A 24,254-nucleotide genomic window follows, 5' to 3' on the forward strand; every position below is an offset into this window, starting at 1 on the left:
CCCCACGTTCATTCTGGGAGTTCACAATTCCAGCGGCTTTGACCCGGTACCAACAACACTCTGGGCCTGTTTCGACTCAGTGTTTCATCATGCTTGCTTGTGACAATCGTGATAAACCGCCAGATGTCACAGGCAAGGACCATCTATAAAATATATATGTAAGTGTAATGACCGAAAAATTACCACAAGCCATATGCAGCCAAACGACAATTTAAAAATAAGCGAAAGTCTCCTTTTGGAAGAAAGCTGCCTCCACGGTGATTGGTCGGGAGGCAGACTTTTAAAGGGATTGGAGAATAAGAAAATAGGATCCGTTAAAGGGAACGGACAGGGATTTGCTAAAGGTACACAACAAGGACAAGGTTCGAGAGGGGGGCTGAGGGATATATAAGGGGAGAGCACGAGGAGTGGGGACGGACGGAGGAAGTCTATAGCAGGGTCCCTGATTGTGGAAGTCTTTAAACAAAAGAGGCTCTTCTTATTACTTTGTTGTCAGAGTCGTTACATATGTATGAGGAAGACGTGGTTCGCTTATCAATTGTATTGCTGTATAAATGTTTTATTCTTAATACGTGCGTGCCCGTGGGGACTTATACAAACACCCAGTCGTGGTACATCATTACACACTCGTACAGCGCTCCAGTACCAGAACCAAACATAGCAGCCCTTCACGAAGCTGACGAGACACGTTTCCTCTCGTCTTGAATCGATGCTGCTGAAATTAAGCACTCCCAAGTAGCCAATGGCGGCTGACGGATTGTGCAATAAACACGTGGAGAGACGCGCACGTGATGGAGACGTCTCGTCGACCTTATTTATATTTGTTATTTATATTCCCCGCAAAAAAAAAACCCACAGCAAGGTCGTAGCCATGGAGTCAACATTGGGGGGTGGGGGGCGAAATCTTCCAGGGGGTCTGTGGGTCCCCCCCCCCCCAGAAAAAAAAACAAAATTTGAAAACGAATTTCCTGCCTAACATATTACAAAATTAACTAACACATAGGATAGCCATATTTATTTATTTATTACAATAATGTCTAATAGTGTATTGTATCACATTGCTGTTTTTTTAAATCTTTTATTTCATTGTATGTAATGGCAGAGATTAGGGATTCATAAAGTACAAACATAACCACAATCATATAAACAGAAATACATTTTATAGCAATATATTTTGAGCATATTTGAATATTGGGGGGTGGTGGGGGTGGGGGATGTGTCCCCGGGCTTGCCCCACAGACGCGAACGCCGACGCCGCCGCCGAGAGGCGCTCCTCGCAAAGGTGGCGACGGTCACGGCGCGGCCACCCGTCCATGAAGGCGAACCAGGGTGGTCGCCCAAGGTGTTGCAAGTTTAGTGCCGAATTCGAGGAGGAAAAAAATATATAAAACACAAAAATAATACAAATCAAATAACGAAGATGTCATCATTTCAATTCCCGTGCGCGTACAGAGGGAATTATAATTTATTTGTCAACATTTCTGAGAATGTATTCGTTGGACAGACGGACGAAGAACCCAAATAATTACGCCTATTTTTAACAAACGAATAAATACGCTTAAAAACACATTAAACGTAAAATAGGGGGCAAAATGTTTCCCAGTTTACCAAAAACCTCAGCCTAAATCTGCCCTTGGGGTTTGGAGGTGCCCATTGCGCGGCTTTGGGGAGTCCCGTGAACGCACTGACCACAATAACAAAGACAAAGAGCCCCCGTGTAGCCTGAACAGACTGTTGGGGCAAGTGCTGTTAGCGAGCACCCCTGAATGCCGGCACGGCACACGAGAGGGTGTGTGGCCAGCACCACGCCCGGCCGTCTTTGTCTCCCCAGTGGCGATGTTTACACGCCGCACCAGGTACCCATTTGAGGCTGAGTCGACCTAGGGGAGCCCCAGGACCGGTTCAGATTTCCTTGAACGGGATTCGAACTCGGGTCCGCCGGGTTCGTAGCGCAGCGAGCTAGCCGCTACACGACCGCTCCCCACAATAACAAACGGCACCATTAGCAGCAGCGGCAACAACAACACTGCCAACACCAACAACCAAAAACATCTCCTTGCCAATTCCCTGGCGTTCAACGCATAAATGTCCCCTTATGAACGCTCCCCAAGGGCCATCAGCCACTGGCGTCAGAGCGGTTTGGATGAACTCATCGTTGCAGCGGCCAGACGCACGTGCGCAGGTGGGCACGGCGGCGTTTCTGTAGAGTGTGCAGGCGGTGCAACTGCACCGGGGCACCACGGAATGTGGGGGGGGGGGGTGGAATTAGGCAAGGAGGGAGGGGGTTGGGCCCGGGGGGGGGGGGTAAGGGGGAGGGGGCATTTCACTGCTTGCACCAAGGGCCCACGCCAACCCACGCAAACGCCATCCGAGTAACGATAATGGGGAGAACTTGCAGTATCGTAAGCATGAGTGGAGAAATAAAAACTTAACATACTTTCGCAAATAAAATATGGTAATGATGAATTAGCCTTTAAATATGAAAGAGGCAGCGGTTTAAAGTCCGGGAAGATTTATGAGCGAATTAAATGTATATTTAAAAACACGTGCATTCGTATTGTCTGTCTTTCGTGGAGTCAGTAGCCAGTGAGGGAATGTCGGTATTCTCTACCTACGTGACTTTACCGAAAGAACCAAAGAGTATGGATCGCTGCAGTCACTAAAACTTCAAATCTAGAGTGAGGGAATGGTTTTGTAAGGCCGATGCGATATTTTTTTCAAAGTGCGGGCGGGCATCACGGTTGAAAGACTAATCTCCATATTTTGACATTTAACTTTTTGCAACTTGACATTTACTGTCACGCCTCAGATTGAAAAGGTATATATATATTTTTAAGACGGGCCAATTGATGGAAGATCGATCTCTCGCAATATCTATCTGAACAAAAGACGTCCGGTGTGGAGACGTCACCTGCCAAGTTTCAAATAGGCGCCGGTTTCTCGAAGACGTGATGTCCGTGACACGAGCCACGTTAAATATAAAACGGCAAAGCTGTGCGCAAAGAGGCGGCGCAAAAGTGTCCGAGTTTGAAATGGGATACAAACTGTGGCAACTTTTACCGGTCGGTTCCAACGATCGTAATTGGCGCGTGCCGTAACCGATTTGTTTTGGCTGTGATCGGTGATGGAGGTTTTCTGATTACACATTTTGTCAGACGGTGATGTCGCCTAACCCCAAACATCTATCTGTTAATCGTAACATTGGCTGCGGAAACCTACGTGCAAAACAAAGGATTACTGTAATTAAATATAACAATACATATACCTGTTTACACCATCATTGCCCAGGATCGATAATTGCTAAGCAGCCCCACTTTGTGGGGAACAAATAGTGATTGTCATATTCGTGTCTGGTCTCTGTCATAAGAATGTGGAATTTCCACGGCTGGCTCAAGACCACCAATAGATATGAGCAACATTCCACAATCGTCTTAATACGCGTGACCTATTCATTCAGCAAAGAGCTGAAGATGATTTTTCAGGAGGTTTCTGCATTATGACGTTTGGGCCAACATGGATTTCAATGTAAGAAGCAGAATATTGGTAGGCGAAGAACAGTGGCCCAAAGGCTAGGGATGGAGAGGGAATTCCACGTGTTGTGTTTTGTTTAATGGCATACAAAAGGTGCAGTAGCAGTCGATTAATATTGGAAACGTCATGTGCTCTGCTGAAACATAAGCTTGCACAAAGTGTTTTTTCAGTCCAGTGTTAAACCTGCATGGTCAGCCACGGTGGCGAGATGTTAATACCTCGCCTAGTGTGCAGGAGGTCGTGGGTTCGATCCCGACCCTGACGATTGCTGTATATTTGGAGTTTGCATATTCTCCCTGTGGTGGCGTGGATTATTTTCCGGGTCCTCCGGTTTTTCCCTCCACATTTAGAATCAACGTGCGTTTAGAGTATTTCGCTGCTATACATTTTCACGTGATAATCCACTTTGTTGAGCTTTCATTTGTTGTAGGCCAGGTCGCTTCTGAAAAAACACATTCCTGCGGAGGGGGCTGGTAGGAACGTTGGTTGCTCGGTCAGTGGTCAGGGTCAACGGCGGCACCACGTGGTGTATTCCGCAAATATGCCCGACTGTGAGGGCGGGCACAAGCCGGCGTGAGTAGGTTAAACGTTGAGTTTTATAATCCCGGTTGGGCTTCCAGTTCACTACGTTTCCTACCAGTAATGCCCACTAGGAGCGCATTTGTTATATATCCGGGTGTCCGGATACACGTGGACAGACATCCACAGACATACACAATTAATCCTCTGCCTCCTGTGAATTAATCCCGGTTGGGCTTCCAGTCCACTACGTTTCCTACCAGTATAGCTATATAGCTCAGTGGGCCTTACCTCGTAGAATAAATAAAACAGTTTAGTTGTAATAGTTGAATAGTTTAGGAAACCCTATATACTTCATTCCTGCAGGGGAGAACTGGTCAGGACAACGGAGGTGCGTACATTGATGTGCACTGCTGAACGAGGGCCTCCCCATGCCGTGTGGGTCGTGGGGTGGGTTACTTGACCACACTTCACTACACTTGTTGGTGTAAACTTAGGGTGCATAGAATTACAATCCACCAATGGGTTTAGACCGCATTGTCCAACGCGTAGCTTCTCACGGTGGCCACCCATCCAAGAACGATACGGGCTCAACCCCGCTCAGCTCCAGAGGTCTGACAAGAGATTGGGTAGGCGTACATTTCCAGATGATTCTGCCACAGACAATGTGCCTTCAGGCAGGTTAAGTAATTTTTTTTACAGCCAATTCATAAGCGGTTGGGACATTATAAAGCAGTATTTCAATATTTGACCATAATCATGAAAAGTCCTCGTCTCTTTTTGAAAGAAATATGCTTACCCTCTGCGGTCTGTCACTTGGCTAAATACAGCATGTCCTGTTGCGTTTGTACAGCTTACAAGAAGTGTATGGGCTGAAGCCACAGTAAGCACACATTTAAAATGGTAATGACATCGTTTTAGTTATCCATGAAAACCTCAGTGCATCCCAAGAATCTTACAGAAGAGACCCACTACTTTGTTTTTATCTTACCAGGTAAGGCCAACTGAGTTACATAGCTCTTTTTCAGAAGCGACCTGGCCACAAATGATAGCTAAACGAAGAGGTTTATGTGTAAATTTATAGCAGCTAAATATTCGAATTGAACGTTTCTGCACGTCGAGGGAAAACAATGAAGGACCTGTCGAAAAATCCACACGGCCATGGGGATAGAGACATGCAAACTTCATATATACAGGCATTGGGTCAGGATTGAACCCACAACCTCCTGTATATCAGGCGAGGTAGTTAACATCTCGCCACCGCGGATGTTTGGCGAATGGCAATGTTAAGGAAACTAACGTACCAAGCGATAACCCATCATACACACAAGATGGAAACACTTTTAAGGTTTGTACAGATGGATTCACGATTCCACTTTCTGTACTGCCATTCTTTCAGCAACTCATCGCCCAGCGGATCTGGGAGTTTCACACATCTATGTGTGATCTCCCAACCCTTTTCTCCAACGTGCTGGATCACAGACGTGCGCCAATCAATCCACTGCTGGATATGAAGCCTCCCCCACACCATGCTGGCCATCGGGGTCTCTGGGCCATGTAAGTTGGTGACGAGGGGGACCCCAGGACCTTCTCAGTTATCATTCATGACTGATCTCAGTCGTGGCAGAGACTTAAACTCGGGTAACTAACCGGGTGCAGGAGAACTGACCGCTCACTCTTCCCGCTACTCGGCGATAAAATGTTAACTACGTCGGTATGAGTATCACTATTTGCCTACGCATGGTAAAACAAAGCAAAGCGACACATTCATTTATTAAAATCGACTCACGTTCTCCCAGAACGTGAATAGCATACGGCGCGTGTCATATTTATGAGGCAACCTTTATGAATAAACCTTGATTAATAAGGAGCATTTATTTTTCCTTTACAGAACATTGAGGACTCGGTCTAGCAGACTCATTCACAACAACACACTAACCCACTCACTCACCACACTGCTGGTCACAACAACACACTAACCCATTCACTCACACTGCATGTCACAACAACACACTCACCCACTCACTCACAACACTACCGGTCACAACAACACACTCACCCACTCACCACACTGCAGGTCATAACAACACACTAACCCACTCATTCACACTGCAGGTCACATCGACACACTCACCCACTCACTCACACTGCATGTCACAACAACACACTCACCCACTCACTCACAACACTACCGGTCACAACAACACACTCACCCACTCACTCACCACACTGCAGGTCATAACAACACACTCACCCACTCATTCACACTGCAGGTCACATCGACACACTCACCCACTCACTCACACTGCAGGTCACAACAACACACTCACCCACTCACCACACTGCAGGTCACAACAACACACTCACCCACCCACTCACCACACTGCAGGTCACAACAACACACTCACCCACTCACCCACTCACCACACTGCAGGTCACAACAACACACTAACCCACTCACCCACTCACCACACTACAGGTCACAACAACACACTCACCCACTCACCGCACTACAGGTCACAACAACACACTAACCCACTCACCCACTCACCACACTGCAGGTCACAACAACACACTCACCCACTCACCACACTACAGGTCACAACAACACACTAACCCACCCACCCACTCACCACACTGCAGGTCACAACAACACACTCACCCACTCACTCACCACACTGCGGGTCACACCAACACACTCACCCACTCACCACGCTGCAGGTCACAACAACACACTAACCCACCCACTCACTCACCACACTGCAGGTCACAACAACACACTCACCCACTCACTTACCACACTGCGGGTCACACCAACACACTCACCCACTCACCACGCTGCAGGTCACAACAACACACCCACTCACTCACCACACTGCAGGTCACAACAACACACTCACCCACTCACCCACTCACCACACTGCCAGTCACAACACACTCACCCACTCACCACACTGCAGGTCACAACAACACACTCACCCACTCACCACACTGCAGGTCACAACAACACACTAACCCACTCACCACACTGCAGGTCACAACAACACACTCACCCACCCACTCACCACACTACAGGTCACAACAACACACTAACCCACTCACTCACCACACTGCAGGTCACAACAACACACTCACTCACCCACTCACCACACTACAGGTCACAACAACACACTCACTATCTCGCTCATAGCACTTCTCCACTTTGGAATTACCTTCTGCGCCTCTTTCCTCCGGCTCCTATTCTACGCCGCTATCCTTTCACACGCCTGTAAACTGTGCGTTTAAGAGCCATGCCAATGTCGAGGTCTGCGAGCGACGAGATGGCTTCACGAGAGAGAGTTCGTGTGTATTCTTGGTTCTTTCGATAAAGTCACGTAGAAGGGAAACAATAAAATAATAAGCAATCATCATCATCATCAGGTGTGATGATTGCTTGTGTTGCAGTCGAAACGTCGTGAGAATTTTATTGTTTTATATTTTTATTATTTTATTGTTTCCCTTCTACGTGACTTTACCGAAAGAACCAAGAATATGAATCCCTGCAGTCACGAAAGCTTTAAATAAAAATGTAGAGTTCGTGTAGTTTTGCAACTCCTCCGTTCAGGTGGCTTACTATATACAGGCAGCGCCGCACATAGGCGGGGCTCGGATGGGTGCGGGGCCCCGGGGCAACTCACACCGCGTAGGCCTCCCGAGGACTTCAAACTAAATCGGAAGCATTACATCCGACACCCTGACGTCCAAGCGTGCCTCCCCCCCCCCCACGCCGCCCAAAGCCCGGGGTCCGGGGCGGTCGCCCCGACTCGCCGTACCCTAGAGACGCCTGACTGTATAGTACAGAACCCGAGCTCTTGTAACACGTAAACCTTGTTCAACCCACTAAACCCTTTAACGATTATAACTTTGATGGTGCTCTGTTTTTTTCTGATGGTCGCTTGCCATTCACGCCTTTGGTTCTGTGCTCAGCAAAAACTGTGTTTATAGAAACAAAAGTATTTTTCACATTTCACGAGGCCCCTTGTATTTCATAAAAGTGCACGACAAGTCGAGAGGCCCGGATCACTGTTAATGCTGGGGTCGGACACCTGCGGCTCCAGCGCCGAACGCGCCTCTTTGGCTGCGCCCTTGAGGTTCTTTGGCTGCCCCCTTGAGACGCTTTGGGTGCCCCCTTGAGGCTCTTTGGCTGCCCCTTGAGGCTCTATGGCTGCCCCCTTGAGACTCTTTGGCTGCCCCCTTGAGACGCTTTGGCTGCCCCCTTGAGGCTCTTTGGCTGCCCCTTGAAGCTCTATGGCTGCCCCTTGAGACTCTTTGGCTGCCCCCTTGAGGATCTTTGGCTGCCCCCTCGAGGCTCTTTGGCTGCCCCCTTGAGGCGCTTTGGCTGCCCCCTTGAGACTCTTTGGCTGCCCCCTTTGAGGCTCTTTGGCTGCCCCCTTGAGTCTCTTTGGCTGCCCCCTTGAGGCTCTTTGGCTGCCGCCTTGAGGCTCTTTGGCTGCCCCCTTGAGACGCTTTGGCTGCCCCCTTGAGGCGCTTTGGCTGCCCTCTTGAGGTGCTTTAGCTGCCCCCTTGAGGATCTTTGGCTGCCCCTTGAGGCTCTATGGCTGCCCCTTGAGACTCTTTGGCTGTCCCCTTGAGGCTCTTTGGCTGCCCTCTCGAGGCTCGTTGGCTGCCCCTTTGAGGCTCGTTGGCTTCCCCCTTGAGGCTCTTTGGCTGCCCCTTGAGGCTCTTTGGCTGCCCCCTTGAGGCTCTTTGGCTGCCCCCTTGAGGCTCTTTGGCTGCCCCCTTGAGGCGCTTTGGCTGCCCCCTTGAGGCTCTTTGGCTGTCCCCTTGAGGCTCTTTGGCTGCCCCCTTGAGACTCTTTGGCTGCCCCTTGAGACTCTTTGGCTGCCCCCTTGAGGCTCTTTGGCTGCCCCCTTGAGGCTCTTTGGCTGCCCCGTTGAGGCTCTTTGGCTGCCTCCTTGAGGCTTTGGCTGCCCCCTTGAGGCGCTTTGGCTGCCCCCTTGAGGATCTTTGGCTGTCCCCTTGAGACTCTTTGGCTGCCCCCTTGAGACTCTTTGGCTGCCCCTTTGAGGCTCTTTGGCTGCCCCCTTGAGACTCTTTGGCTGCCCCTTTGAGACTCTTTGGCTGCCCCCTTGAGGCTCTTTGGCTGCCCCCTTGAGGCTCTTTGGCTGCCCCCTTGAGGCGCTTTGGCTGCCCCCTTGAGGCGCTTTGGCTGCCCCCTTGAGGATCTTTGGCTGCCCCCTTGAGTATCTTTGGCTGTCCCCTTGAGTATCTTTGGCTGTCCCCTTGAGACTGTTTGGCTGCCCCCTTGAGACTCTTTGACTGCCCCCTTGAGGCGCTTTGGCTGCCTCCTTGAGGATCTTTGGCTGCCCCCTTGAGGATCTTTGGCTGCCCCCTTGAGGCTCTATGGCTGCCCCCTTGAGGCTCTTTGGCTACCCCCTTGAGACTCTTTGGCTACCCCCTTGAGGCTCTATGGCTGCCCCCTTGAGACTCTTTGCCTGCCCCCTTGAGGCTATTTGGCTGCCCCCTTGAGGATCTTTGGCTGCCCCCTTGAGGCGCTTTGGCTGCCCCCTTGACGCGCTTTGGCTGCCCCCTTGAGGCTCTTTGGCTGCCCCCTTGAGGGTCCTTGCCTGCCCCTTGAGACTCTTTGGCTGCCCCCTTGAGGCTCTTTGGCTGCCCCCTTGAGGCGCTTTGTCTGCCCCCTTGAGGCGCTTTAGCTGCCCCCTTGAGGATCTTTGGCTGCCCCCTTGAGGCTCTATGGCTGCCCCCTTGAGGCTCTTTGGCTGCCCCCTTGAGGCTCTATGGCTGCCCCCTTGAGACTCTTTGGCTGCCCCCTTGAGATGCTTTGGCTGCCCCCTTGAGGCTCTTTGGCTGCCCCCTTGAGGCTCTATGGCTGCCCCTTGAGACTCTTTGGCTGCCCCTTGAGGCTCTTTGGCTGACCCCTTGAGGCTCTTTGGCTCCCCCCTTGAGGCTCTTTGGCTGACCCCTTGATGCTCTTTGGCTGCCCTCTTGAGGCTCTTTGGCTGCTCCCTTGAGACTCTTTGCCTGCCCCCTTGAGGCTATTTGGCTGCCCCCTTGAGGATCTTTGGCTGCCCCCTTGAGGCTCTTTGGCTGCCCCCTTGAGGCTCTTTGGCTTCCCCCTTGAGGCTCTTTGGCTGCCCCCTAGAGGCTCTTTGGCTGCCCCCTTGAGGCTCTTTGGCTGCCCCCTTGAGGCTCTTTGGCTGCCCCCTTGAGACTCTTTGGCTGCCCCCTTGAGACTCTTTGGCTGTCCCCTTGAGGCTCTTTGGCTCCCCCGTGGAGGCTCTTTGGCTGCCCCTTGAGGCTCTTTGGCTGCCCCCTTGAGGCTCTTTGGCTGCCCCGTGGAGGCTCTTTGGCTGCCCCCTTGAGATGCTTTGGCTGCCCCCTTGAGGCTCTTTGGCTGCCCCCTTGAGGCTCTATGGCTGCCCCTTGAGACTCTTTGGCTGCCCCTTGAGGCTCTTTGGCTGACCCCTTGAGGCTCTTTGGCTCCCCCCTTGAGGCTCTTTGGCTGACCCCTTGAGGCTCTTTGGCTCCCCCCTTGAGGCTCTTTGGCTGCCCCCTTGAGGCTCTTTGGCTGCCTCCTCGAGGCTCTTTGGCTGCCCCCTTGAGGCTCTTTGGCTTCCCCCTTGATGCTCTTTGGCTGCCCCCTTGAGGCTCTTTGGCTGCCCCCTTGAGGCTCTTTGGCTGCCCCCTTGAGGCTCTTTGGTTTCCCCACGATAATATTTGGCTCTCCCCTTGTGGGCAGCCATTTTTAAAAAGAAAAACACTTAAATCTTACACGTAATTTAACGTAAAGATAATTGATTATCTCGGGGAATGGGGGGACACCATGGAATGTCGTGGTGACAACAAAATCTACAGTCAAACTGCATTGTTAAATAATAACCGGGGGGGGGGGGGGTGGTCGAAATAGACGCAGTTTATTTCATCACCTATTGGTTTATTGAAGTCATAATGTGTGTTGTCATCTGCTGTTTACCCGCTGCTGTTTGTGTAGTTCCGCGCGTGATGCGGCTCGTGAACTATTTTGATCAAAGGCAAAAAAACCACACTAAAACTAACCAAATGTCGCTCTTCTTCTTTAAAAGGTTGCCGAACCCCTCGCCCTAATGGATGGCGAATGCAAACGTCCTCGGCAGTCAGTGCACCAAGACAAGCCCCTTGCACCTCTATTGGCCCATACATAGTTAATCAGACGGAAGCGAAAACCTTGCCCACAGCCCCACGCGATACATTAGCTGGGTCACAGTTCACTCCCCCCAACACTCTCAACCGCGAAGATTCCATGAGGATGATCGCAATCTCGGGGCCACTCGCTCGCGTTGAGTTAAATAATCTAATTCGATTTCATCACACGTATACGCATCTTATTGTTGTTGTTGTGCCCTAAGTTTAGTCTGTACCGAGTATATATCTCATTTAAGTTTTGCTGCGTGAGTCAAAATGTATAATCGGGGCATCATACGAGTACAATTTACGTATAATGAGTAGATCGATTATCGCATAAGCAACAGAACGTCCGCTCGTTGTACATGTACATACTAAAGCCCCCACAATTTTTCGCAGTTTTTCCCTTCTCAAAACGGAGTAAGGCTCTGAGCTGCTGATGGAAAAATTGCAAATTTGATGTTTCAAAAGACAGTTATTTTCCAGGTGTTTGTAATTATACTGCTGGATGAAGGCCTCTTCACACGCATATTTGTCACACGAGGTTGTTTGACCATACTTCACCATAGAGATCAATGCGGCTTGGCGAAGACTTGGCCCAGGTGAGGTTTAGTTTTCACTCGCCACTCATTTTAGCCACCAAGGCTTTGAATGAATCTCAGGTGGGCCGGGTTTATCGCGGGAGCCACGACTGTACTGGTTTTACCCCATGTTGAAATGTTATGGCGTTCACTGTTGTCTATCATAAGTCTGATTTACATTTTGAATACAAAAATAATAGCGTCCATGTTCAAAGCAGTAGATGTTATGAATGAACACAGGAATGCCTTTTTTGATACTTGGTATTGGATCGATGGCCAAAAAGGGGGATGCGTTCAAGCCCCATTTACACGGCACCTACAGGACCTCTGGGTCATAGGCATGAGCATTAGGAACTCAATCCCAGATGACCGTGGCTTGCTCCGTGCAAAGGCCGAACCCAGGTAAAAGCGACCAGCATAGATGGCACACACTCACACACACACAGGTGTTCGCTCTCATCTCCACACACGTACAAACATACTTTAATTACATGTACGGCCCTTTGTGAGTCCACTGCAGGATAGTCTACCTATTTTGCGTTGGTAATTGCATTGTTTCACCGTACTGGTCAGTACAGTTGTAACATGATGGGGGGGGGGGGGGGGGGGCGGCGGGGGGGGGCGGGGCAAGACTGGTTCAGACATCGCTTGCTGTGGCCAGGAACCAAACTCAGGTTGTCAGCTTCAGAATGCAATAACCGATGCATCCGGGCGGGCGTATATTTAGGCACCAAATAACTCCCCATGTTACTTGCACCTTTCAGAAGTGGAGACAACATTTGGTAATTGTTCTTAATGCCACGATCGTGGTACATCAAGTATCATCGCATCCCACTTATGTTTGAAAACTGTTATCCCTTACTGGTCCGACTTTTAATTGGCTATTGGACTCACGCTGACATCGATTGACCGTGATTGTGTAGGATTACTAAAACATTACTTAAAATGAAATGTCATAACTTCCTTATAGAATTAATGTCCAGCTTCCCCTTACATCCATGGTCAATGGAGCTCCCACGCAGTCACACATCTCTAAGTACATCTATATACATTATTTCTGTACCCATAACCAGGAGCAGGCGGCGTCCACTTTCTGTTGTCTTTAGGGTCGCACTCCACGTGAGGCTAATTACTCGGTTCATTTATAATGCAAGTGTTCAGCATGACACTGAACACGATTAAGAACATGAGGCTCGCCCTGTCCTATGAGTGACATAAATCTCTCTCTCTCTGGCCTCTAGCGTTTTGAAAGCAACTTTTTTCTTATGTTGGTTTTCGGATTTTGTACATATAGTAGATGCAATTATATTTTCGCTAAATTTCAGTTCTTCTAAGAACATCTCGGAATTTATATCAGGCACTCAGCTGTCTATCTCTTCTAGAACATCTCAGAATTTATATCAGGCACTCAGCTCTCTATCTCTTCTAGAACATCTCTCGAATTTAAACCAGGCACTCAGCTCTCTATCTCTTCTAGAACATCTCAGAATTTAAACCAGGCACTCAGCTCTCTATCTCTTCTAGAACATCTCAGAATTTATATCAGGCACTCAGCTCTCTATCTCTTCTAGAACATCTCAGAATTTAAACCAGGCACTCAACTCTCTATCTCTTCTAGAACATCTCAGAATTTATATCAGGCACTCAGCTCTCTATCTCTTCTAGAACATCTCGGAATTTATATCAGGCACTCAGCTCTCTATCTCTTCTAGAACATCTCAGAATTTAAACCAGGCACTCAACTCTCTATCTCTTCTAGAACATCTCAGAATTTATATCAGGCACTCAGCTCTCTATCTCTTCTAGAACATCTCGGAATTTATATCAGGCACTCAGCTCTCTATCTCTTCTAGAACATCTCAGAATTTAAACCAGGCACTCAACTCTCTATCTCTTCTAGAACATCTCTCGAATTTAAACCAGGCACTCAGCTGCCTATCTCTTCTAGAACATCTCAGAATGTAAATCAGGCACTCATTTCTCTAGCCCTTCTACAACAGCATCAGAAGCTACTCTTATCATATTAGTATATTAGTATTCGGTACAAAGTGGAAAAAAATGTGTTCCATTATCAATGGGGTGGCCGCTCATCTCCACGAGTATCCCGGATCCGGTCATGGAAATTCCACATTCCCATTGCATGGTACTTTCTCTCCATAGGACAACCTCTGTTGGGGTGGAATGTCCCCTCGATGTTATCTCCTCCCGGGTAGGTAGATAATTGGCCTTTCTGATTGCGAGCCGAGATTTTTTTACCACAGTTGTCACCGCGCCTAATCATACCATAGAGAGGATGTATGTTTTCTGAGTGGGTCAACATACAAACAACATGCAAACAACATGTTACAAAGTGACCGCAAACATCGCAACCAAACGCAAAAAAAATGCAGTATTTACTTTGCATGCAAAAGGTCGTGCGATTGTTTATTATTTAATACGATATGCTATATAAAACAGCGGTAATCCCTTTGTAAATCCACTGCTGAACGAATACCTCCCCATGACGTGTCGGTTGTGGGGGAGGGGGGTCGTTAGTTCGACTATACTTCACCACGCTGGTCAGGACGAGTCAGTGATGTTAGCCCGTGGCCAGGCATCGACCCCAGTCGCGCGAACGCGCCACTATTCCTTCCCCCCTCCGTTTATATAAAATAATACTTGTAATATAATGCCGGAGATTGAGCGACGAGCAGGATGAATTGCTGTGCCTATGCAGGCGGACAATGACTCCTATTGTAACTGAGCACAGCTGCAGTCCACCTCCGATTAGTGTCAAATTCCGATATTGCGCCTCACTCGGGTCAATCATCATCATCACCACCACCACCGCCATCGTCTCCAACGCACGCGATGTGCTCGCAGCTCTCGTCCGTGAGCGTGACGGCGAGCGGGCGCGGTAATGTTTACAGGTGCGGGGTTTTACCTGCGGCACGGCAAACCCGACCCCCACCCCCCATAGACGCCTCCAGGGCGCGGCCACACCACTTGGCCGGATACGTGCCATCGTGTTTTAATGTTGTTGTTGTTGTTTTGACTTGAAACTTTCGCGACTGCAGGAATTCATATTCTTTGGTTATTTCGGTCAAGTCACGTAGATAGAAAAATAATAATAAAAAAGTGAATAACAGCATCAGGCTACAGTCTACATTATAGACTGCCAGTACACTCACCAAACTTAATAACCAGGCTACAGTCCACATTATAGACTGCCAGTACACTCACCAAACTTAATAACCAGGCTACAGTCTACATTATAGACTGCCAGTACACTCACCAAACTTAATAACCAGGCTACAGACCACATTTATAGATTGCAAGTACATTTATGTGTTTTTTTATTATTTGTATTTTATTCACTTTATTTTGTATTATTATGTTTCTATCTTCGTGACTTTACCGAAAGAACCAAAGGATATTGTTGTTGTGAAACTTTTTTTTGTAAATTAACATTCACATTGATTTTCTTGCTCAAATGAGCATTGATATATCGGTGTTCATTTCCCGTTTACAGCTCCGCAGTGGCGGTGGTTGAAATTCCACATTACTATGGAGGGGAAGGGGGGGGGGCGAGTCTATCCATAAAACAACCACTTCCTCACAAAGTGGTACTCGCTTTTTTTCAATATATCGATCCCCGAACGGATAACAGGCTGAGTTGACCTCCCAAACTGGGTTTTATTGAACTTGTAACCTTCAACTTGCGAGCCGCTCGCTCGCTTTACCACTGAGTGACCTGATGATGGCTTCCCTTACTTACCCGGGAGGACCTCACCGACTCGCCACACTTTTTCACGAGGGTCCTGCGAAATTTGGGATGTTTGTCCAAATTCCAAAGCGAAGGAAACGTGAGTAACCTGGAGAGAATCCACCACGTGCAGGATGGGAATAACCCACAAACGTCACGCAAAGACGTTCTTCACGAACCCACTTGCTCTACTGCCATCTCATGGCCACCTCGCATGCAGCCCAGCCGGGGTTGTGAGCATTTCACAAATCTCTACGCAGACTCACCGACTCTCGCCGCCACAGCGCTGGATCGCAAGCGTGTGCCCACCACGCCTCCTCGCCTAACGAGTTTGTATTTGGGGGTCAATGAGCCTCTATTTCAGTAGAGTTCTGCATGGGGTATGTTTGGCTAATGCCAAACAACAATGAGAGTTTTCGGTTTCGTGCCGGAAAAATGCCCACTGTTAACCGGAGAAAACGCATCACGGATACAAGAGTGTTCGCACTCAGAGCTCCGCACCGATTGATTTAACAACTTCTCTGGCCACCTCGCAGCCTATAACGCCTGTTATTCCCCGAAAATCTTCCCATCGAGTAATCCCGCTGTAAATCGTTACCAACGATCCCCTGGTGCGGAGCGGTGGTGCAGCGGTTAGCCGCGAACTGCATTTGCAAACCCGCACGTACCAGCATGGTGAAGTATGTCCAAACAACCCCCACGACCTATGGGGCGTTTGGAGACTTCAATCCAGCATCGCATTGAGAAAAGGGCTGTAAATTATTATCACAGGTAATTATAACTACGGTATTGTTATATCGTACTAATAGGGGAGCCGTTATTGGCAAAGCATAGCTGGGTGATGGAGGACCTCTGCACGCCATATCCGGGTTGTGGGAGTTGTTTGACCATACTTCACCACGCCGGTCAGGATGGCGAACGCTGGTAGCAAACCCTAAGTGGAGGCATGACGATGTTGCTCCATTGCTCCCACTACCTTAGCCACACGCAGCCTAGAACACCTGTTATGCATGGTGGTCGCCCATCAATCCTTGCTGTAGCTTCCGATCAACTCCTATTAACTATTTTATTTTATTTTACCAAGTAAGGCCCACTGAGCTATGTATCACTTTTACAGAAACGACCTGGCTTATCAAGTGGACATTTATCGCAGCCAAATAATCTAAACGCGTGATGTCGATTCTAAATTTGCGAGGTAAAAAAAAACACACACAGAGGACGCGGAGAAAAATCCACGCGACCATGGGAAGCAAGAGAGAGACACGCAAACTCCAAATATACAGCAGCAGCAGGCGTCAGGGTCGGGATCCAACCCACGACCTCCTGTATACCAGGCGAGGTAGTTAACATCTCCTAGCCACCGTGATGATGATGATGAGAGAGAGACACGCAAACTCCAAATATACAGCAGCAGGCGTCAGGGTCGGGATCGAACCCACGACCTCCTGAATACCAGGCGAGGTAATTAACATCTCCTAGCCACCGTGATGATGATGAGAGAGAGAGAGACACCGCAAACTCCAAATATACAGCAGCAGGCGTCAGGGTCGGGATCGAACCCACGACCTCCTGTATACCGGGCGAGGTAATTAACATCTCCTAGCCACCGTGATGATGATGGGAGAGAGAGACACCGCAAACTCCAAATATACAGCAGGCGTCAGGGCTGGGATCGAACCCACGACCTCCTGCATACCAGGCGAGGTAGTTAACATCTCCTAGCCACCGTGATGATGATGGGAGAGAGACCGACACCGCCCACCCCAAATATACAACAGGCGTCAGGCTCGGGATGGAACCCACGACGTCCTGTATACCAGGCGAGGTTGTTAACATCCCCTCGCCACCGTGGTGCCCACAGATGATTTGATGACAGTCGTGAGGTATTCATGAACCCTACCATCTGGCATTCTTCCACGTCGCCCTTGGTCATGTCAACGGCGCCGTGGCCTTGGGACGGAGGCTTGCGGACAGAGGGTCGGGGCCGCTGTGGTCGGCAGCCATGCAGTGCAGACGTCATGCAGACGCATCTATGAGGAGGAGGAGATGGAGGTGGAGGTGCAGGAGACGGCGACGGAGGTGCGGCTTGAGGAGCTACCGTCACTGACGGCTCTCTCTGCAACAGCTTGGTCGAGATCGCGGCAACCTTGAGCAGGTGGTTGCTGTGGTTGTGGTGGTTGTGACAGTTGTGGCAAAGGGTGGCGGTGGTGGTGGTGGTAGAGATGTCCAAAAGAACAGGGCTCCTTTAAGGGACACGTCCGCATCACCCCAACGCTCGCTGCAGCATCAGCGACGACACCCAAATCGCACCTTCTGCATTATCGCCTCCTATTGCTGCTGCTGCTGCTTCTGTTGTCGCTGCTGCTGCTGATGATGCCGACGATGATGTTGCGGCTGTTGCATGAGAGGCGGAGAAGGCGAGTAAGAGGGTCAACTGCAGGCGACTTGGTCGGGACGGCCCCAGGGTGGACGAGTCGCTCGTGCAGCAGCAGCAGCAGGAACAGCAGCAGGAGGAGCGTTCAATGCAGCTTCTTTATCAGATGTAATCCGGGCCTTGATGACTTTACGTGGCTCTCCCGTTTAATAGTCATTTAATATCTCTGTTACTGCGACAACTACTGGCACCACCGCGCCCGCTTGCTCTTCTCGTTATTGTTAAAAACAAATTCTATCAGCTCGTCACGTCTTCCGAAAGATGCAATCCACGCCGCAAAACCATTTGTTGAAATGTACACGGGGGGGCCAACGCGCTTCCTACTCACTGCACGCGCCACGCGCACGGCTCATATATAATAGAATAGATACACGGGCACACATAGCCTACGTTTAAAACGCTCGGGCGTATTCACACGCACATTCTTCGATCATAGAATCAAAATAACAACAACAACCGTTCAACCTAAACGCCACCCTCACCTACTGCTGCTGCTGTTGTTGTTGCCGCTGCTGCTCCTGCTTCTTCACTGGAGCCACGTCCATTATATTGCTGCTGCTGCTGCTGCTATCGCCAGGGATGAGGATGGAAATGAGAGAAAGCATCGGACATGTGGAGCAGCAGCAGCGGCGGCGGCGGCGGCGGCAGCAGCAGCAGGGGAGAGAGCGATGGAGCTGTGCGAGAGATGATGTCGGAGGCGCTGTGCCGCTCAGCGCGTCGGCCGAATGCTAATTCTGCCGGAGTAGACTCGACCCCAACCCCGACACACGCACACACTCCCCCCCTTCTCTCTCTCTCTCTCTTAGAGGGGGTTTCGGTTTTTTTGGGGGGGCCGGGGAGAAAAGAGGTTGGGGGGGGGGGATAAAAGGAGGTGAGATGGGTAGAGAGTAAAGAAGAGGAGGATAATGGCCGTGGTGGTGATGGTGAATACGGCGGGAGGAGCTCGTGAAGATTACCTAGGAATTTGGAATTAGTGAATCGTGATGATGATGATGTCAAATGAGATTGGGATTTAGAAAGTTGCTCGGATGATGACGATGATGATGTTAATTGTGCATTACGGAATTGGTGATGTGTATTGCGCATTACGGATAAGATCATCATGATGATGAAGTGAATTCTGCAATCTGGATATGACGATGATGATGTGTCGTGCATTGTGGAAATGATGTTGTGAAGAGATGACAAGATACAAAAAAGTAGTAATGATGATGTAAATTACGAATGATGGAATTGGTGATGTGAAGAGATTATAAAAGAGAAAAGTTATTTGAATGATGTAAATTACGCATGATGGAACTATCGATTATTTGAAAAGAAACTGGGATTTGATGATTATGCATTGTAGAAACATTTTCATCGCAACGCTTTATTGCCCCTGGTGGCGATAATAATGATGATCATAATAACGATGTTACCAATTTATATAATGACCATGATGTTCACAATGATGTTCATAACGTTTATGACCATAATGATGTTATCACGATGGAGTTGTCTGTGGCGATAACGACGTTCAAGATGGCTTTCATGATAATGATGATCAATCATAATGATACGTGATATTGGTTTGTGGAAACAAAACACCGATCGCATTTAATGCGTTATTACGAGCTCTCCATCCATCTTGAAGATTAAATAATAGATGAGTGAGCACTAACATAACGTGTCATCACGTCACATGATATATATATAGTTCAATTTAATGCACTATACTCATGCGGGTTGGAGAGGCATTCATTCAGCAGCGGATCGACCATGGCATCACTTCTCGACATCTGTGTGACGATATTTTGGTTGTCGTCGTGACACCCCCCTCCCCCACACCAGCCCCACCCCCACCCCCGTGCTGCTCAAGGGAAGGGGCGGGGCCTAAATGAAGAATTAGGCGGGTCCTATAAAGGAAAGGAGCAGCGCCTAAAGAAGAAGCGGAACCAATGGGGGGGGGCGGGCTAATTCAGGCAAGGGGTGGGACCTAAATTATGGAAGGGGCGGGACCAAAATCAGGGAAGAGGCGGGGTCTAAAGAGGAGTAGGCGGGGCCTAAATCATGTAAGAGGCGGGGCTTGAAAAGGAAAGGTGCAGGGACTTAGGAAATAAGCATAGCCCGGGCATAAAGAAGGGGCAGGGCCTGTAGAAGTTGAAATTCTCTGTTGAGGTTAAAGTATAGAGTCAGTAGGGCCGCCCCACAGGCCAACTAGGAAACTTCGTTTCAGTCGAATGGGGTTCACAAAACCACACTGAGTGACCACAAGCATGTTTGTCTCAATCCACTGCTGGATGAGGCCATGTTTGCTTGCGGTGGGGCAGGGTGTGTGTGTGTATTATTGTGGCCTCGTGTGTATATGGTGGGGCTGGGTGTGGTGTGGCTGGAGTGCTACTCTGGTTATGTAAGAGGAAGGAGCCACTCTGCTCGCCATTAGCATTCGCCTCGTATCCCGAACAGAAGCTGCTGCTGCCTCCCGACCCAAACCCCCAAAATCGGAGTCGTCACTCAGCCTCTCCAGCCTGCCCTGCTCTCATTCTCACCATTCGCTCAGTCACTTATTCATTAATTTACTCATTCAATTACCGGTGAATAAATTAATCAACTTACTCCTTTACGTATTCATTCGTTCACTGGTTCCCCCCCTTTTCATAATTTAATACGTCATTCATTGCCTCGTTAATATCATTAAGTCATTCATTGATTAATCAATGCACTCATTTATCAGTCATTCCCTCATTGACCACTTAGTGTTGTAACTTCAGTCATTCGGTCGCGCATTCATTCACCCCTCTACTCATTTGCTTTTTCACTTTTCCATGCATTCACTTGTTAATTTTCTTATGCGCGTTCATTCATACACCTTGTGATTGACTCTGGTGGTGTTGGTTGTGCATTTCTCTGTTTGCTTTGCAAAGATACAAATCAAATCGCCTCCTGTGCTTCAATGGGCCTGGGCCGAAGGAAAGGGAAAATTCACATTCCGATGGTGGAATCCAGTCCGCTCCACTCGACACACCGCCGTTGACCAACCCACATTGGGGCACTCACTCGCCTGGTATACAGGAGGTCGGTGGTTCAATCCCAACACTGACGCCTGTATATTTGGAGTTTGCGGCGTCGCTCTCTCGTGTGGAGTTTTTTTTTCTGGGTCATCCGAATTCCCCCTCCACGTTTAGAAACAACGCGTTTAGAGTATTTGGCTGCTGTACATTTCCGCACGATAAGCCACTTCGTTGAGCTGTCATTTGTTAAAGCAAGGTCACTTTTGAAAAGCAAGCTACATAGAGCTCAGTGGGTCTTACCTGGTAAAATTAAATAAAAGTTTAGTTTCTAGTTTATCGACACCCTCTAGGGTTTGATTGGCTGAATAGACCCACAACCTGCATGTGAACTCGCAATTTTCCAAGTTTACATCAGCAGTTGAGTTCATCCCACATACGAGCAGTCGCACAAATGGTGGTTGTTGTCAATTCCAGCGATGCGCAATAACGCTGAAACGTAGCACAAACGTCTTCCAAAATACGCGTCTTCCAAGATTATATATTTAATCGATTTAAAGCTTTCGTGACTGCAAGGATTCATCTTCTTTGGTTCTTTCGGTAAAGTCACGTAGAATGAGAGTAAAATAATAAAATAAAATAACACAATAAAATTCTCACGACGTTTCGGCCACAACACAAGTGGCCTTCTTCAGGTGAAAGGAACAAACCTGTCGTCCCGACAGCTCTGTCGTCCCGACAGCTCTGTCGTCCCGACAGGTTTGTTCCTTTCACCTGAAGAAGGCCACTTGTGTTGTGGCCGAAACGTCGTGAGAATTTTATTGTGTTATTTTATTTTATTATTTTACTCTCATTCTACGTGACTTTACCGAAAGAACCAAGACGTCGCAGACGGTCGATCAATTGGCTTCACTTAAAGGGCATGCTCAGCCTGAAAGTTAAACATCGGCGCTCTCAAGTCCCGCGCCGAACACTCGCAGATCAGCCATGGCCCATCGTCGGTTGACCGAGTAGTTCGCCTCCCTGTTGACGTGACGCTAACGCCAATAGGAGGCGTGGACAAACATCCCACGAGCCGATGACTCTTGACCGCTGTCAATCAAACTGCTGTACGAGTGGCTTCTTCGCTCCGTTACGGGTGGGTTTGGTGGCTCGGTTTGTTCGACCATACTTCACACGCCGGTCTTCGCGGGATTGGTGAAAGCGTGGGGGGGGGGGGCACATGTGGGAGGCACGGAGGTGATAGAAGTACGGTACAACAACGGATGAAGGAAGACACTCCCCGTAAAAGGACACGCGATGTCACATTTCATGTAACCTGGAAAACAACGCCATCCGCTGGTGGCTGGGAGAAGTCTTCATAAAATGCATGGCGATCCAGTGCCAGATTAAGTTAGTGCGGGGCCTGTAGCATATGCTATAAAGGGCCCTAAATAATACAAAAGCACATACATATTAAAACACACATTTTTTACTTGCACAGTAAAGTAATTGTATTTTTTCATTCGCTATACAGCCAGATAATACGGCAACTCGCTAACCTTAAACACCCAGTCGTTCGTAAAGGTTAAAGGCGGTATAGTACTACAGTAATAGAGCAAGTGCAGAATCACTGAACCGGAATTGATCGCTTGAAAGCATTTAGCGCGGGGCCCTTGAAAGTGCGGGGCCCGTAGCTACTCGGATAATCCGGCACTGTGGGGATCCAATCTTTCATCTCAACCTCGAGATGTGGATCGATCCTTCTCTGATGGTCGGACAACAACAGCTGTGTTGAACTTCTTCAAATCAGTTTTCAGATTGTTCGCAAGAAAGATTTAGAATTACATGGTACCGCCTATTGCAACTAGCATCAGTAAAGAACGTTCATCATCGTCATCAGCCGTGGTTAATCCACCGCTGGATGAAGGCCTCTCAATCCTCAATCCGCCACCATCCCTCGCGATGCCGACACCTGCACACGACAAGGAGATGATTGTATCGCTCCGTCTCCTTGGCTGAGGTCTTACAGCTCCCGGACGAATTTCAATTCCTCGGCCGCTGGGATATTTAAATTTTAAATTACAGTCATCTAAAAATAAGTGCGAACAATTTTATCTGAATTAACAGCACAGAGTGGTAAGATTTAAGGAAGCCAGAACACGTCGATCTAAATAATATCCCCGCGGCTGATTATATAATGCAGTACAAAGATCCCTTTAAAGTATTAACAGTCTCTTGGGGCAGGTGCTGTTTGCGAGCGCCTATGAAGGCCGGAACGGTGCATGAAGAGGTGGGGGGTGGCCAGCACCACGCTCGGCCGTCTTTGTCTCCCTGGTGGCGATGTTTACACGTCGCACCCAGGTAAACCATTTGAGGCCGAGTCGACCTAGGAGAGGCCCAGACCTGGTTCAGAGACTCATCATTGGTGTTAGCCGTGAGCGGGAATCGAACTCGGCTCGGCAGATTCGTAGAACAGAGCACTAATCCCTACGCCACCGCTCTCCACATAGCACACCAATTCATCGACATCTGAAAAAATAATCAGACAATGCAATTACTTCACGCATCCGTCTCTCCACGTGAAGACAATAAAAGTATTTCCTGCCGCACAACCTTCTGCAGAGAGCGCAATAATTTCAGCAGCGCTTATTCAAATCCAAGCCAATCGGCTGATGATCGTACAGGCAAAGTTCACCGGCATTGATTCAAGCGAGCCTGACTGCTGATTAAACACCGGCTCAGTGTTTTGAATTTTGTATTTCAATCAATGCTGCTGAAATGATGCACTCCCTGTAGGGTTGTGTAAGGGGCCGTTCATAAATGACGTCACGCACCTAGGAGGGCGGGGGTGGGTCAGACATTTGTTACGATGTGTGACGAGGGGGGAGGGGGTTGAGAAATGTGACGTCACATCAAAATGCGCAAATTTAAATAAATATAGACACGTTCTACTTAATTAAATAGACTTTTTTTTATAAATGTTTTCTCATACATCAGAGTGCAGCGACAAATTAAATACGCACTATAATGACAATAGTTTAAAGCGATTTGAAGCATGTTTTATATATATATATTTTTTTTGGGGGGGCAGAGCTTTGTGACATCATATTTGAGGGGGGGTCTGACTTTTTGTGACGCCGTGTGACGAGGGGGGGGGTCAAAATCGTCCAAATCGCGTGACGTCATTTATGGACGGCCCCTAAGACGTACTTTTATATTTTGATTAAAAGCTTTCGTAACTGCAGTGATTCATATTCTTGGTTCTTTCGGTAAAGTCACGTTGAAGGGAAACA

At 48.7% G+C, this 24,254-nt stretch overlaps 1 protein-coding gene across 2 annotated transcripts in view; it reads right to left on the reverse strand.

The window, feature by feature from the left end:
- The window catches only part of RGS7BP (regulator of G protein signaling 7 binding protein), a 26,189-nt gene extending 7,398 nt beyond the window's left edge, over positions 1-18,791 (reverse strand). Inside the window, exon 1 of one of the 2 annotated variants that reach the window (XM_032953618.2) lies at positions 18,475-18,791. Coding sequence is in view for 1 of the 2 variants with exons in the window: in XM_032953617.2 (XP_032809508.1) it covers positions 17,459-17,578 (120 nt within the window). In the remaining variant the exon portion in view is untranslated. Of the gene's footprint in view, positions 1-17,458 lie in introns of both variants that reach the window. The other variant, XM_032953617.2, reaches the window with a different exon arrangement.
- Between the last annotated feature and the right edge of the window lie 5,463 nt (positions 18,792-24,254).

Source organism: Petromyzon marinus, chromosome 13 (genome assembly GCF_048934315.1).
Source record: "Petromyzon marinus isolate PM22_M1 ecotype Great Lakes invasive population chromosome 13, UKy_Petmar_22M1.pri1.0, whole genome shotgun sequence".
NCBI lineage: Eukaryota > Metazoa > Chordata > Hyperoartia > Petromyzontiformes > Petromyzontidae > Petromyzon > Petromyzon marinus.